This window comes from Rhopalosiphum padi, chromosome 1 (genome assembly GCF_020882245.1).
Source record: "Rhopalosiphum padi isolate XX-2018 chromosome 1, ASM2088224v1, whole genome shotgun sequence".
NCBI classification, from domain to species: domain Eukaryota; kingdom Metazoa; phylum Arthropoda; class Insecta; order Hemiptera; family Aphididae; genus Rhopalosiphum; species Rhopalosiphum padi.
The window spans coordinates 24,934,908-24,952,006 of NC_083597.1; the positions used below are offsets into that span (position 1 = coordinate 24,934,908).

Sequence of the window (17,099 nt, forward strand, 5' to 3'; positions counted from 1 at the left end):
CGCGCGCGCGCGGGTGTGTGCCCGTGTTCGGGTGTGCGTATGTGTGTGTCAGTGTATGTGTGTGCGCGCGCACACTACGTGAAAAGATAATAATCGCAACGACATGGACGGTCCCTCTGCTGCCGCCGCGAGTGTACGTGTGACGGTAACGTTCGGGCGAGCGTACGCGCGCGCGCGCTCGCGGTTCTCAGTCGGCGGGGGCAGCGGTGGCGGGCTGGGAGAGAATCTGATCGGCTACCACCACACACACACTGACACGCAAACGCGGCATACGGCACACACAATCGATAGCGGCGGCGTGCGCGAGAACCGTCTGATGGAGATGACGGAGCGACAGACCTTTGCGGCCGGCAAACGCACGGCGCAACAGACCTACCTCAACGGCGATTGTACCTAGGTAATACCTATGACGTACCTATAAATGAAAATAAATATTTATAAATTTTAATTCAATTTTTTGTTTCGCAAGACAAGGTATATCGTAACAATAATAATATATTTTATTGAGAATAATAATAATTATTATATTGCTATATATAATTGGGGTGAGAACCACGTGGTGAACTTTGCATTTTCTGTGTTCTTCCGTTCAAAAATCCCGAAAACGATCATATAATATATTACGTGTCGCACGAACGATGAACACTGACAATATTATTGGTGTATAATATGTATTTTTCGTCAGCGCGTCGGGTGACGATACAAATATGATCATAAGTTGTAACAATAATAAGTCCAAAAAAAATATTATATTACCTGTAAATAAGCACGCTGGCTGCAATTTCGCGACGTGTTTCTTTTCCAGTCATAAGTCTGAGCGGAGAAGTTTGTGTGTGTGTTATGAGAAAATACTAAGGGTTCACCGACCTCACCGGATAGATTCGATTGCCCCTGTTGATATCAGTATGTGGCGTAGATACACATATTATTTGTATTATTGGCAAAACCAACCACTACCTTATTATGGTATAATACTCAGTACACACGACGATGCACGTCTTCTTTCGTACGACAATATTATTACCCCATCGCATAGTCTTTCGTCAAATGTCAGTATATACTATACCGGCAACCGTCGTCGCGAGTTTGACCGGTTTGTGTCTATACTTGAAATACCAGAGTTATACTATAATATGCGTATATGTGTGAAATAGGTTAGGTTAGGTTAGGTGTACAATTTAAACTTAAAGTTTAATCGAAATACTTAGAAAACTCAAAAAATACATAAAATGTATTTCAAATTGTACATACATACGTAATAATTGTTATAGTATGATCCAAATAGGCAATAAGCATTAACAAATTCCAAATAATTTTAGAGGCATAATTAAGAATGTTTAGAATAAAAAGAAACTGTTCAATATAAAAGGAGTATTTAACTGCCAAAAAAACATTGTGAAAAATTATAGGCTTTGTTAAATATGTTGCTTATAAATTTCAATCAAGGTTATCATCTCATTACATTCAATTTTATAATTTTATCTTACATAATACACAGAATAGAAAATAAAATATTTTTAACCAAACTTATAACTAGTTGATAAATTATAGACAGTTCTATAAGTCTGTTAAATGGAAAACCAAATGTCTTTTTTCTGGGATTCAATCAGTACTGAGTAAACATATTTTTTAACATAAGACCGACCTAGTATGCACTGGAAAATATTATTTTAATCTTTGAAGATATGTAAAAAAAAAGCAGAAACAAAACTTCAAACGTCAAAATTAGCAATTTTTATTGATCTCAAAAATGCAGGTACCTAAAAATCATTTTTGAAAAATTGAGTACTGCATTTTAAGAGAACGTCGTACGTACCCGTATATATTATGTTGTCTTACTAACGTACATCAAAATATTCAAAACAAATTTACATTCAGCAGAATATATTTTATGCAATTAGTTAATTCATATTAGAGTAAATCGACCTATTATATAACTTAAAGATAAGAGGTATATTATATCTAGAACATAAGTTTTTGATTTTTCATAAAATACTTGTTCAAATTTTAATTTTAATATGTCTACATTTTCAAAAAAATTATACACTAAACAATTCATAGTAGAAAAGTGGGTTGTTATTTTAAAAACAAAAGCTTGTATCTCTACATGGCACTCCTTACGTAGTAAAAAAAATCTCGAAAATTAGAAAATATGACCCTTAAGACTAAGCAATACTTAGTAAGTATATTTAAAAATTCCAAAAATCAGGTTTTTTTACTTCATTATTGAAGGAAGAAGGGGAGTAATAATTATACTAGACGAATCACTGGGTATACCAAATAAGTATAACCTGTAAAAAAAAACTTGTAAAAGATCAATTATATTTATAAAATTAATTAAATACAAATTATCTTTTTTCTTTAAATTAATAGTGATAATTTAAAGAACTTTCAGAACATTTTTAAGCAAATTTGATGAAAATATTATACATTATACACGCAGTACAAATGTACAATGTACATAGGTCACAGATAATATACATGTACTATATTATACAATATATATATAAGTGCATGCATTTGATATAATAAAAAAAAAATAAAAAATATGGTATAGGTAGATATAGGTAATACATAAAAATTATAAAATTATAGGAGCAATATTCAAAACAGATTAACTTATATAATGCGCTGATTTTGTTAATTTTCTCATAAATATTACAATATCTTATTCCAAAAATTATTGAATGTTATTGTATTTTTTATTGATCGTAAATGTCACAATTCACAATGATATATTAGTACCACCCGGTTTAATAGCTACATTGAATATTGATTCCAACAAATTATATTAATAGGTTTACTTTCTCATATTTCTTATATGAAATTCGAAATATATCGGAAAAATAAAACAACAACTACATGCAGCAAATGCAGCAAGTGAAAAATCATAAGACTATAAGTCAAATATTATTTATAATATAAGTATTTAATATTTAAAATTTTAAAACTAATTATATGAATGTCTGGAACACAAAATCAACTATTAACACAGTAATCTATTTTTTATGTATTTAATAAAATGGCATAATGTATAAAAGAAAATTATCTATTCATTCTTTTTAGTTTTATATTTAGAGGTGATATTTTAATCATAGATACATATTTTTTTTAATTACCTATTATTTAAATTTTAACCAAAAGTTTATATTTTATCTCGACAATTAATGAGTATAAATAATACACTGATTACAATACTATATATTATAAAAAATTTAAACAATTATGGAATATGATAAAATATAAGTACAGATTAGGTTGTTATTGAATACAAATAAGAGGTAAAAATAATAAAATAAATATTATATTAAATAACAATATTTAATAGTATACCTACATAATACTGACTAATATATTTATAATAAGTAAGGGATAGATGTGGTTGTGGGTAATTTATTTAAGATGGATATTATTTCTCGTCGTGGATGTAATGCGTAAGCGGTCTTTTGCTTTATCACGATTCAAACAGAAAAAAAAGATGAATATTATTAAAGTAATTATTAGATTAGTGGATAAATGATGTTTTTTAATTCGTTGGTAAATAAAGAAATAGTTACGTACTATCAGATATGTCACGGTTGGTAGTTGATTTGCTAAGCCTTAGCTAAGGTATTGCATGCAGTAAAGTTATTTATTATTATACCTTCCAATATATTCTCTATAGATAGGTTCAATATTATAGTACTATAGTAGGTACATACAACATTGGAGACAAATTTAAATAAATAAATAAAATATTATAAACAATAAATTTATTAAAGAATTTAAAATATGTATTAATATAATTAATAAAATATATATAGTTATTTATAACATATAAATACATCACCGTGATCCACGAGAGACATTTTTTCGCTCACTACAATAGCTGAGTAGGAAGGCAATACAATTTTAACAGAAACGAAATATCACATAAAGTATTTTATTAGAAATATTAAATTACTATAGTTGTAAGTTTTTATAACCGAAACTATTTGCGGAGGAATGAAAATGCCGAGGAATTTTTTCAACATGGTTTTTTTTTATGCAAACTATAACAGAACAAAAATTTTCAACGAAATATTTTTTACGTAATAATATATTCCTACAGAATATTTATTCGAATGAAAAACATTCATAATGCAAGGGCGAATAGAAAAAATTATTCGAGATAATATTTTCAACGGGAATAGCTTATTAGAAGATCTGACACGATACCAATCCATTTAAAAATATATTCCAGCTAAAAAATATTGATTTATTTTTGGCTAATAATACTTAATACATTTTTTCATACATTACAATCATAATTTGTAATAAACTGAATAATAGACAATTATAAAATGAAAAATAAAAAACTGTTATTGAATTAATAAAATAACATTATAGTGCAGCGGTTCCCAACCTTTTTAGTTGTGCGAACCACCAGTTTTATAAAAAAATCTTTGAAGCCCACCTATATACGTAGCACCTATAAATATATACATATGGCAGTTATTAGAAATAAAAGAATTAAAAAATCAATTGTTTATTAAGAAAAAAACTTTATTCAACTTAATTACAAGTTAAACAATTTAATGTGATTTAACGTTCGATAGCGTTAATTGTATACTAATTGGACACTGTAGAATATAGAATGTAGATAATATTGATAAATATATATTATATGATATATATAATATTTAATATTATACAGTTCACGGCCCAGTACCACGCTGCTCGCAGCCCACAAGTGGGTTGGGAACCGCTGAATTATAGTGTTTAATACAAAAAATAAATTATAAAATGTATAAAATAGTTTTTCATTTAAGAGCAGTAAAAGATTTATTTTTATATAAATAAATTGTGGGCGATTATACTCATAAAGTTATAACTAGATATATATAGGGATGAGTTTTTGAACGTCTCAAACTTTAATTAATTCAAACAGTTCGAAATTCGAGAAAAATTTGAACATCTAGAAAAGTTCAATAACATAATCAAGTTAGAAATGTTTGAATATGACAGCAGATTAATTTTAATATCCTTTCTTATTTTTTTTTTTAAGTAAAAAAAGGTACTAAACACTGTTTTACTTCAACTACATTTTAAAATTTGTACTGGTCAAATTTTTTAAGTTCGACAAAGTTAAAATGTTCATATAGGTTATGATTCAAGTTCAAAAAAACTTGTTCTACCTATCTGACCATTAATATTCATTCAATTTAATATTTATTTTATAGTAGGTATAACATTTGTAATCACTAAATAATATTTAATACTAATACTGTATAAATTAATAAATATTAATTATATATTTATTATTTAATTATTTATTTATTATTATTATTAATATAAATAATATAATTTTTTTACCTCTAATACCTATTTATTTTTTAGTAATATATTTTATTTATATCTATAAATTTAGTACACTATAAGTAAACAAAATTGCAGTTAGTAATAGTTAGAGTAAACTTTTTAAGTTTAAACTTCCATTTAAAATGATATGTACACCAAATAATTATTTAAAGATATTATAAAAATTAAACTTCATTAATATAATTAAATATCTTTGAATTAAATAAAATAATAATTAATTAACTTAATAAATATTTTTAATATAAATTAATTGTTTAATTAACTCAATTAAAGAAAAATATTATTACTTTCGATTATTAACCAAAATGTTCTTTTTTAGATTATTCTTTATTTTAACGACTATAAAAATACGATCAATAATAAAGTACGAGCATATATATGTGTTGTATGTCACAGAAGATTTTTTAATAGCAAAACAATTATTTAAAAAATATTTCCCCGCTACCTAAATTAATTATAGCTCTATAACCCAGGATTTTAAGTCTATCAATATAGACGTTTACAATTGTAAAAACATTATTATTACAATATATACATTATACATTATAATATATATCTGGTTTATCTGATTTCATTCGTTTTATGGTGAAATTTTATTATTATATCTGTCATTTTATCTCACATTTCCCCAAACTTTATTTTATTTGTTCATATTTTATAAGAGCGAAAACACGTTTCGCACGACCAACCCCATTATTTAGTGTCTATATCTATATATTTATAATAGAATGTTCAAATTTGTAAAGTGCAATGAGGAAAGACTTTATCTACAATATATAGCCTTCTTAGTTCTTACTTGTAGTTTATAAAAATATTGAGTTAAACTATAATAAAAACGCTACATTACCTACAAAGAAATGTATCCCTAGTTTGCTTTACAATTTTCAATACTATATGCATTAAAATATTTTATAAATACTGATTATTAAATGATTGGTATGTATTTACATACGAAACAATTATTAATTACTATTCAATAATTTTCAATATATATATAATATATTTCCCACATTAAACCTTCAAAAACTGACGTGCAATAACTAGTCTAAGAATTAAGGATTAATCGTAAACTATAAGAGTAAATGGTTTCCATAAAAAAAATTGTATACATTTATTAAATAAGAAAAACACCCCCATTTAATGAAAATGAAACATGATGGTTTCTGTAAGTATTAAATTCTGTAGTGTATCATTTTCATGAAAATTATGGTTCAAACTATTTGTAATACCTATTATGTCAAAAAAATAAATGTATTCAAAATATTTTAAATTCCAACATAAATAAATATAATATTGATTATGAATTCCACACAGATGTATAAAACATTAAACAATTTTGTTTAATAAATCTGTGGAATTCTATTCTCTTAATTTATTGTCCATATAGATCATTCATATATATTCCATGGAAATTTAGTTTCATTAAAATTATACTCCATACCAATGTATGGAAGACAATTCCAAAACATTATTTCCTTCTATAAATAGGTGTTTCTCTGTTAATAATGCATATAATTTCCAACTTTTTATACATTTTCTGCGTTTAATTACCATTAATGTCAATAGAAACCCAAGGTAAATAATTTATCTTTCTTATTTCAATAATGAACGTAGAACGTTAAATAATACATTTTCAATTTAGCATGCATTTTAAGATGACACGAAATAATTTCATTATTACTAAATACATTAATACCAAATAAAAAAAGTTATTTTTATTGTACGTTTAGGTTTAATTAATTATTATTGTGAATAATCGAAACCGGGGATCTCGCTTCCACTGCATAGTAGGTTTCGATTGTACATAATAATTAATATGTTGTACCTATAATATAGATAGTCATTGAATTGGTAACTATTATAATAGGTGTATGAGTTGAATTTAATAATAAATCATTGTACCTATACGGCTATATGAATAAACTAGTAAAGGAGATACACAATATTTCAAATTAAATGCTTATCAAACAAAATGTATACTCATGTATTTTCGATAATTTTTAATTTTTTTAAAACAATTTACATGAAACACTGTGTCATACATTTTTAATTCTAGTTTCTAGACACAATAAAACATTAGCTTAATAAATTCAAGTGCCTATAAAAAGCATAAAATAAGAAAAATATTCTGAAAATATAGTATAACAAAAAGGTTTAACTGGTTTAGGGCTTACCTAACTAAAATCATTTGATGAAAATTCAGAATTTTATAGAAACTTGATACTTTTTTAATTATAGGATAAACAACTTATGAGAAACCTTTTATCATATTTTCATGGTTCTTAACCTTTTGATAAAAAATTATCAATATAAATCTAAATTAATTTAAAAACATGTAAAAATGATATCATCTCTATAAATACATATCTCAAAATGATTTAAGTATTTTATGGAAAAGGCTCTAATATTATTTTCTTATAAATTACAAAAAAAAAATCAATTTTTTCGAAAAGTAATTTTTTTATTTTTTTTATTTATTAATATAATTGTTTCAATACACCTGGTATTTTTACAATGTTACTATTTTACAGATTAAAGATTATAATATATATAATGTATAATGTATATTGTTTTGGTTAGCTATGAGTCTGGATCAGTAAAAGTAATTTTGTGTAAATATTCTAGTTTCCACTGCTTTTATTATATTTTATCAATTATTAAAAAAAATTTGGTACTTTTGATATTTCCTATTTTTGATCTTCGATAAAAACTAGATCACATTTGTTACCGAGTATCAAAGTTAACTATCCTCAAGGTTAGCGAAAGTCGAATGTATACATTTACCTATATACCTATTATTCATAATAATATTTAGAGAAAAGAATCTCTGATATACTTCATACATATATTGAAAATAATATTTATTTATCAAACTAATCATTGCAAATTGCAATAATAGTAGTTACTAGTTAGTAGTTACAGTAGTTATTAAGTACCTACCGGCTACCAATTACTAAAAACCTATATTAACATAGTAAACTGATATATTATAGTAGGTAGGTACCTTGTATTACAATATTATTTTCGTTTTCAAATTTCCATTCTTCCTAATTTAAATTATATCCCGTCTTCATTACGTTATTACGTGCAATATTCAATTTACCAAAACAAAACTTACATATTATTACTATTATTATTATTATTTATTTTCATTTAAAAGTTTAAGGTACACATACATGTATATATATATATATATTAATTTCTAACTTTTAGTATTATTTTAGTGCATAGTATAGCACTGGAAAGAAATTTTGTTATTATTTTAACTACCAAGCTCTACTTAATTTACTTATATCCATTATACAATGACCAACGATTTAAAATCTGGTTTTGTTGTTTGCAATAATATTTCGCGATATAATATATTATTGGCAGTAACAATAAAATTATTAGAAAATACAAATTAAAAACTATTTGGCTTATATTTATTTATGATTAATTTATAAAAATCAAATTATTCAAATGTATAAATAGCGTTTAACACAACCGTTATATTACCATCATGAAAACGAAGATTACCAATAATTATAGTTGTAGCGCCTGTAGCCCCCTTTTTTTGATAAATTAATTTTCAATCTAGTCTGCGAAAGTGATTTAATTATGAATGATTTTATTAGATATAAGTATACCAAATATCTATCAAGAAAGTGCCTATATCCTTTATAGATACAACACTATAATAAATCTAAAAAACTACGTTAGGTCATACAATGGACCAATAAATATTAAGTTATAATATCAGAGGCTCATTAATAATTTCTCATAATGTTGCTGTACGTACCCTAGCTACTACTTTAAGAATACGAACAGCTCCTATGAAGACTTAATATTAACCATCAACCCTTAATGTTTACATAGCTATATGTATATGTATAATGTATATAGTATACAATCCAATCTTATATTATATTATTGTTTGAAATAAAAAGACGAAAATACGCATTTCGTACGGATATCCATTTATATATATTATATTATTATACACTCATATTTCACAGTATAACCGTATAATATATTACACATTAGGCATCTATTAGGAAGGTATAATATGATGTCGCGTGTTGAATAAGAGCTGCTGACGACCAATATTCCGTTACACGGCACGCGTCTGCCGTTCGGTTCGTATAAATTATAGGTATACAGTATAAAGCTAATAACATAGTACAATATAATACAATTATAGTTTACATTATAAAACCCTATAGTAGTGTAGTATAACTAAATAGGAATACCAGCATACCCTATATTAAATATTATATATATATATATAAGCGGACAACATACATATAATAGAGATTTTGAATTGGTAGCAAATTAAGTAGATAAACATGTAAAACGTTCTGTAAATATGTTTAATACAATTTAATATTTTCACTTTCCAGTTCATCACTCATTTTAATAACCATAAAAATGGTGAATGCAAAAAATTAAAATTAATATCAAGTATGCTTGAAATAATATTTTTAAATTATTTTATTTTATGAAATTAAATGCTAATATAAGTACTACTTTGTTCAATCATATTTTGTTATAATTATTTTTAATATTTTATCTACTTGGTCCACCATTAGTTTTTGGTCATCGAGCAATATTTAAACTTTTCCGACATTGACCACTCAAGTTGAGCATTGCAATTTATTAATTTCTTACATATCCCATAACAGCATATACGTATACTATTTTATATACATTCAGTGTGGTCACTAAAACCTAACACGTATAATAAAGGTAATATTTTTAAGAAAAACCATATAATTAAAAAACAAGACCATCTGTATCAAAATAATAATTAGATTAATAAATGTATTGTCTAAGAAATATAATTGTGTAATGGCTGTGTCCTGTGACACTCATCACAACTCCAACACACGACACATCCACTATATTGTAAAGCACGGCACACATGTTATAATTTCTAAATATTATAATAATAATAGGATATGATTACACATTGTCTGAGCGTTTAAAAATCAAAATGTATACCAGTTGTGTATTAAGTATTTACTGTTTAGTATTTCTCAACACTGCTATATGATAAATACGTTTCAACACAAGAGTAGAAGCGAACCTAAAATTACCGACATTATATTTATATACTTACATAGGTAATACATTATAATATTATATTATACTACGACTTAAGAGTATAACTTTAAAAAAGTAAAAAACCAGGGAAATTGCTCTGTTGTATTCTATATGTAACATAAGTACTTAGATTTTAAGTGTATCTCATCATTAAGTAGGTCACTGTAATAGGTGTGTTAAAATTTAATTCAATGATAAAATTATTGCATACGAAAAATGATTCTGAGCGAAGATGGTTTCAGTCTTTATTTCTTCTTGTAATTTATTTATATTACCTACCATACATTTTTTTTTATTATTTATTACATTTAATATACAACCTGTATCTATGACACAATAAAAATATTTGGCATAAGTAAAGATGATAAAAGAAAAAAACAAGTTGAAGAAAGAAGTCACCCGTTGATGACAATTTCATTTAGTATATTATTACTTATTAGGATTATTAGGATGCGGAATTGGTTCCCGAGACAAATAAAGTGTACGAATTGGTTCCCTAAAAAATTACTTTCCACTTTCCAGTATACAACTGTTATAAAATATGTACAAATCAATAATTTTATAATATTTTATTAGGTTTTAAGATTTTTGGGAAAGTTTATAAATATAATTGTATATCTAGTTGTATCTAGTATATTAATTGTTTAGTTTCACTTAATTATTATTATTGATGCGAGGACAGAATATTATTATATATTTATATTGATCATTGACCAATATACGTATGTAGCGTATAATATGAATATATTATACTGAGCAACATTTTTAACCATACCTTAGTATTCTAGATAGTGTTTTAAGTATGAAATATTTTATATATCTATAATAATTCTATACAGTCCTAAGTCTGTATAAAATGGGAAGGAAATTGTTGTTGATTGAATATATCATAATAGTTTAAAAAGTTAATTTAACAAGATTGTATTATCACGAAAGCTTAAGGAAACTAATTCGACAATTAGGAACCAACTCGTAGTCATCCGTAAATTAATCTGATTTTTAATTATCTTGAAAATCTCGACACCATTTACGCTTCAAGCATTTTTAGAGATTATCAACTATAATATCAGGGTCCAAATTTTTTATGGGCGAATTTGTATGTGAAACTTGGTGGTTGTGAAATATTTTATGGAAGGATTTTGCTTCCTCATTTATTGTTTTTAGTTTTAGATCTGAATGTAGTGTATTATGATACAAAAGGAGCCAGGAGGGGTATATTTTATTAATTTACTGAGAACAATATTTTGAAATGTTTAAATTATTTTAATATTTGAATTGTTCGCATAACCCCAAAACTGAAGCCTTACGTTCATAATGGTTTTAATAGACAGTATTACCGTAAGTAATTTATTTCTCTATTAGTAAGTAATAATAGGTAGGTTGAAATAAAAATAAAATATTGCATCATGGTATATTATAATATTATTGTTATTGACTTATAAATCAATACCGCTATTCCATAAAATGATGTAGATGTTATATTTAATATTATGGAATAAGTACATGGAATAAGTAGACAATAGCCATAGGTAAAATAAAGGGGGCCTACAGCCACTTACTCCGGAAGTATAGCATCCACTAATATTTTTCGTTTTGTATAATATTAAAACCTCTACTTATAAAAGAAAAATCAAAACAGCTTCTCATCAGGTATCAGAATACAGTATATTATTAATTAAACCGAGTTTTATCAATTAAAAGACAAATTAAATATTAAAATTATCCTACCCGAAAATACCATATTACAAGTAACTAAAAATTTTAAGGTTATAAAAGTAAAATAAACTAATTAGATGTTAATATATTATGTTATATTGTTATACAATATTTTTTCTAGAAAAGCCATTAAACTCATTAATTTTAATTTTAATAACATATTTTAAAAACTTCATTGTGTGAATAATGATACTATAAATTATAAATAAATAACGCAATGGCAAAAAGATCAAGTTTCTACACCGACCATTAATATTTTTTGTATTAAAACATAACACAATAATCAATAAATAAATACAACATAAATATCCAATTTCAAATATCTACTAAAAATGTTATAAGCCCAATTAATGGAGGACTTTTTATTAAATTTTCAACCTTATAGATTATTAAAATTTAAATTTGTATGATTTATTGATTTGTAAATTTTTTGGAGATAGCTGAATTTGTTAAAATTTGAACAAGTGTTTATAAAAAAATAGTGGTTACCTATTTTTGAATTACATACGTTTTGCTTTTGATATCCTAAAAAACAAACACAACAAAAACTTACTATTAAATTAATTTACTAAAAAATAAATTATTCTAAATACCTTCGTAGTTATAATTTAATTAGAGCAAAATTTCCATTTATTGAAGGAGAGAGGGTCAAACTTCGTTTTATGAGCCGAATGTTGAAAATTTTTCTTCAAAGTTATTGATATATTGCCATATTGGATCTTACTTCTTCGTCCTATCATTAAACATATAAACTCATTATATACTCATTGTAATTATAATCTTGGCGACCAATTCTCATCTGGCACACAACACGCATACGCCATACGTATACGCCATTAGTATATTATGTCAATAGATAATAGTATAGAAAAGTTTCATAATTTATTAGAATGATTTGAAGACAACTATATTGATAGACTAATTATAAATGGTATAGGTAGACATCAAGCACGTTTTCATCAAATATTTGAAATTTTGAAACCTTTTTAATAGAGCTTCGAATTCCTAAGATAGGACAAATAATCACACATAATTAAACAACTTAACATTGAAATAGGAGTATATAATCATTAATCAAACAATCTGGACTTTCATTAATTGTTTAAAATATGTTCAAACTAGTTATGATTATTTTTATTCCCAGTAAACTGCAGGAAAAAACCCACAGAATAAATTTAACGATCTAGATAAGTATATTTTAAAAATAGTACAACAAAACAAAATTATATACAATAGAGATTATATTTCATATTTAAGAGACGTGGCATAAAATATCTCATTTCCTAGATTACTAATGAAGTAATGACTATTTAAGACTTAATTATTTGTAATTTTTTTTATTAATATTTATTAATTTATTATCATATTATACATATTAAAATTACGAAGTAAAGTAATAAGTTATTTATAATTTTTAACTTTAATTATTATATTATTTTAAAATATTTAATGGCTCGAAAGGGCCATGGTCAAGTATTCTAGATCCTTGGAATTTACAATAAGTAAATTCACTCTAATTAGCTTTATTACTATATGAAAATAAAAAATTTTGTTTAACGCAAATTTGCTAGATATGTAGTACGTTTGAAAAATGGAATCAACATTGTGGGTCTTAATAAATTATTTTACGGACCCCGCTTTCATTTTTTCGTAGATTTTAGCGTCCCCTTTCATTTAATTAAGCGAGGAAAAATACTAGCTTTATAGTACCTTACTATATGTGCAGGGGGTGTGGGGGACGAAGTCCACAACGGGTTACTTTACAATTTATCTGCTATGGAACGGTGTTTTCTGAACTAAAACCAGCGTCCGTCCTCAATTTTTTTTTTCAATTCGAGCACTGACTGTCCAGAGAATGAAGGAGTCCTAACTCAGGACATGAAGACTCACAGGGTTGACAAAACGTTAAATCACAACTCACAAGGCATAATTAGATAGGTAATCGTACTAATCATAATTCATTAATTCATAATATCAGAAAGCTGTGCTAAGCCCACTACTATTCTATAGTAATAGTACCAATAGATATTCTGTGGCTAAATCGCGTTATAGCGCTATCTAGTTACTACCACATGTGATTGTACAGCCTGCCACAGGGTCGTTATAAATACTACCCACGGTCTTAGATTATATTGGGTCGCTAAAATTTTGTCCGATATTTGGGGGTGTCCGGTATTTAGAAGGAGAAATATAATATTAGATAAATAAAAAATTTAAATTATAATTAAAAAAATTATTTATTTATTTAGTTATTTATACATATATACAATATACATAAGTACATAATAAATTTAATTTATTTTTATTTTTATTATTATTATAAATTTACACGAAAACTTTGATTCTCATACACAGGTATACTGCGAAAGTATATTGTACTATAATTCCCCATCTTATACCATTTTAGCAATATATTTTTAATTAATTAATTAATCATACAATTTAAAATTGTAGTAATAACCAACTAATTAAAAACCAAAATGAAATAAATATTTTAAATTACCTTATTCCGAGATGTAGTTAAGTTTGAATATTACGTGTTTGAGTAATAGACCATTTGTAGACGAATCGTCGCATGGCAGGTCCTAATAAGCAGTTTAAATATTTTACAAGTCTTGATGCATCTGGCCCTAATTTACTATGCGGTGTGATGGTGTACGAAAATGAATCATGAGATCCTATAAGACGTAGTTTATCAATTTATATAATATATATGAAGGGTTATAGGGAAAAATGATAATGGTCAATATTCCTAATATGTTCAGTATTGTAATATTAAAGTTTCAGAACTCAAAACAACCATCATGAGATCAAGTATGTCACGTCATAAATTCTCTGGTCTTATCTTAATAACATCAATGACATTGTATACCACAATAGATCTCATTACAACTACGACCTACATTGTATAAAGTTAAATATCAGTTGGGTTTCAACCATCAAAAATCAAAATACGAATTGCCGCGCATATTTTAGATAATAGATTTTTGCTTGATAACAACAAAATGATAACGACTATTCTGTGATAAAGATAACAACATTATGGTGCCGTATTACGACAATTAATTAATACAGCATTAATAATAGATTGTTCTTTGGTAATAGCAAGGCTTATAAATATCCGTGCGTAATAGGCGCTGCTTTAGATATCTAAAGCCGTGGTAATAGGTAGTATTTACAATTACAGCATATAATAAAATTGTTATCTATCTCGATGTCTATATATTATCTCGATGATAACCACGGATATATGTATCTATATCCGTGATGATAACTGAGACGTCTTATCAGTTTATCAGTGCAAGCGCGGATGGCCCGCGCGATAATTGATGATAATAACTAATAATGAGATTTTGTACTATAAAACGTTATGTACTTAAATTAGACTTAGTTGATTTTAAAATATCCACTGCTGTAAGTGAAATAATGTCCATCGTAGATCTTTTCGGCTTTCAACACTTCTCGATACATGCACAATGCGAGTGTGTTGTCTCCGGGTGTTTGTCGACGGTGATCTGTGGGACTGCCTGCTTATAGTGAAACACAACCGGAAATATGTCCTGTACACGACTGTTGACCAGCTGCCGTTCAGCATGTCGGCGGAACTGTGCTCGCTAGGTCTGAATGGTACTCGGGATCCCATGCCCGCGGTAATGGACGCCAATTGTCTAGAGTGCGTCATCAAGGCATTGGAGAACAGCAACACACTCAAACGATTGGTCATGAGACAGATGAACAGCGTTGCGTCGGTAGACAACAACAACATTGTGGTTGGCTTCAACGACGTTCAACTAGTTACACCGGACAAATATAGACTGCCTTACACATGGTAAACTGTTTACAAAACATTAAAAACTCAATGTTTGTCAATCTAAATTATCCAGAATTAATTTTGATAAATAAAAAGATGATATACTATATTATATACTTAATAAACTTATTAATATGTAATAATTAATAATTGTCTATTTATTGATTTAAAATCTTTTAACTATTGTTTTAGGTGCGAACTATATGAAAAAACTGATACTGAATACAGAGAGCTTGAAAACATAATGGCTTGGTTATCAACTCTAGGTGGAGCTTTCTCATCATTGGGAGATCAGACAGAACACTGTGTAAGTACAGTTTTGATTAAATCTTTGCTAAAACTCAATTTTTGATTCTACACTTCTTTTTTAATAATTTATTTTTCTAACTACTTTGCAAGCCTAAAATTTTAAAAAGCAATGTGAAAACATCATTATAATATTGTTTACATAATATAAAATATTTTGTTTACTTTTAGGCAGTTGTTGCAGGAAATATTTCATTGCAACAATTAAGAATAGCAATACGAATTGGTGATCCTTTGACTGCTGCCCGATGTAAGCTGTATGCTGCTATTAGTCTCATGCAGCGTGGTTTTTATAGACAAGCAAAACTCATTGTTCAGAATCAATACATGTTTATAAAATCTCAATTAGTTGTCGATGAGCGACTTATCAAGATGTGTTGTGGTATATGGACAAAATTGCGATATGAATGGAATCGAAAAAAATATTTTAAAAAAAAAATGTAGTATATTTTTACATCAAATCATAAAAGATAACTGAATTAAATTAAAGAGAAATATTTATATTATGTTTCTGCCTTATTTTTTGTATATGCATATAAATTATAAGTACAGTAGAACTATATTAATCCAGACTAATTGGGGCTCTAGCCGTTTTAGGTTCTACTGTATTAACAATAAGCAACAACTCCAGACAGAACTTTTTATTTATGAATTCTTTAGCCTATTCAATTATTTTATAATGTATATGAATAATATACATTTTGTCCAATTAAACCTACTCAAAACATTTATTAATACTAAAAATAATAATATCAACATCAAACCGCTCAGCTATAAATCCCTAATCAAATCAGTCTTGATATATGGTACCCAGGCTATGGCCCCTCTACACTTCATCTAA

The 17,099-nt window shown here is 26.5% G+C and overlaps 1 protein-coding gene across 2 annotated transcripts; it reads left to right on the forward strand.

Moving 5' to 3' along the window:
* The first annotated feature begins 257 nt into the window (after window positions 1-257).
* Window positions 258-16,764, forward strand: LOC132918605 (uncharacterized protein F58A4.6). Of its 2 annotated transcripts, XM_060979948.1 has the most exons (4): window positions 258-397; window positions 15,581-15,970; window positions 16,145-16,259; window positions 16,430-16,764. In XM_060979948.1, exons 2-4 carry the CDS (start codon window positions 15,618-15,620, stop codon window positions 16,700-16,702), a joined length of 741 nt encoding a protein of 246 aa, XP_060835931.1. In that variant the 5' UTR covers window positions 258-397; window positions 15,581-15,617; the 3' UTR covers window positions 16,703-16,764. The 2 variants fall into 2 exon arrangements, with proteins under 2 accessions (XP_060835931.1, XP_060835930.1); XM_060979947.1 differs by lacking the exon at window positions 258-397 and having other exon boundaries at window positions 15,443-15,970.
* The last annotated feature ends 335 nt before the right edge of the window (window positions 16,765-17,099 follow it).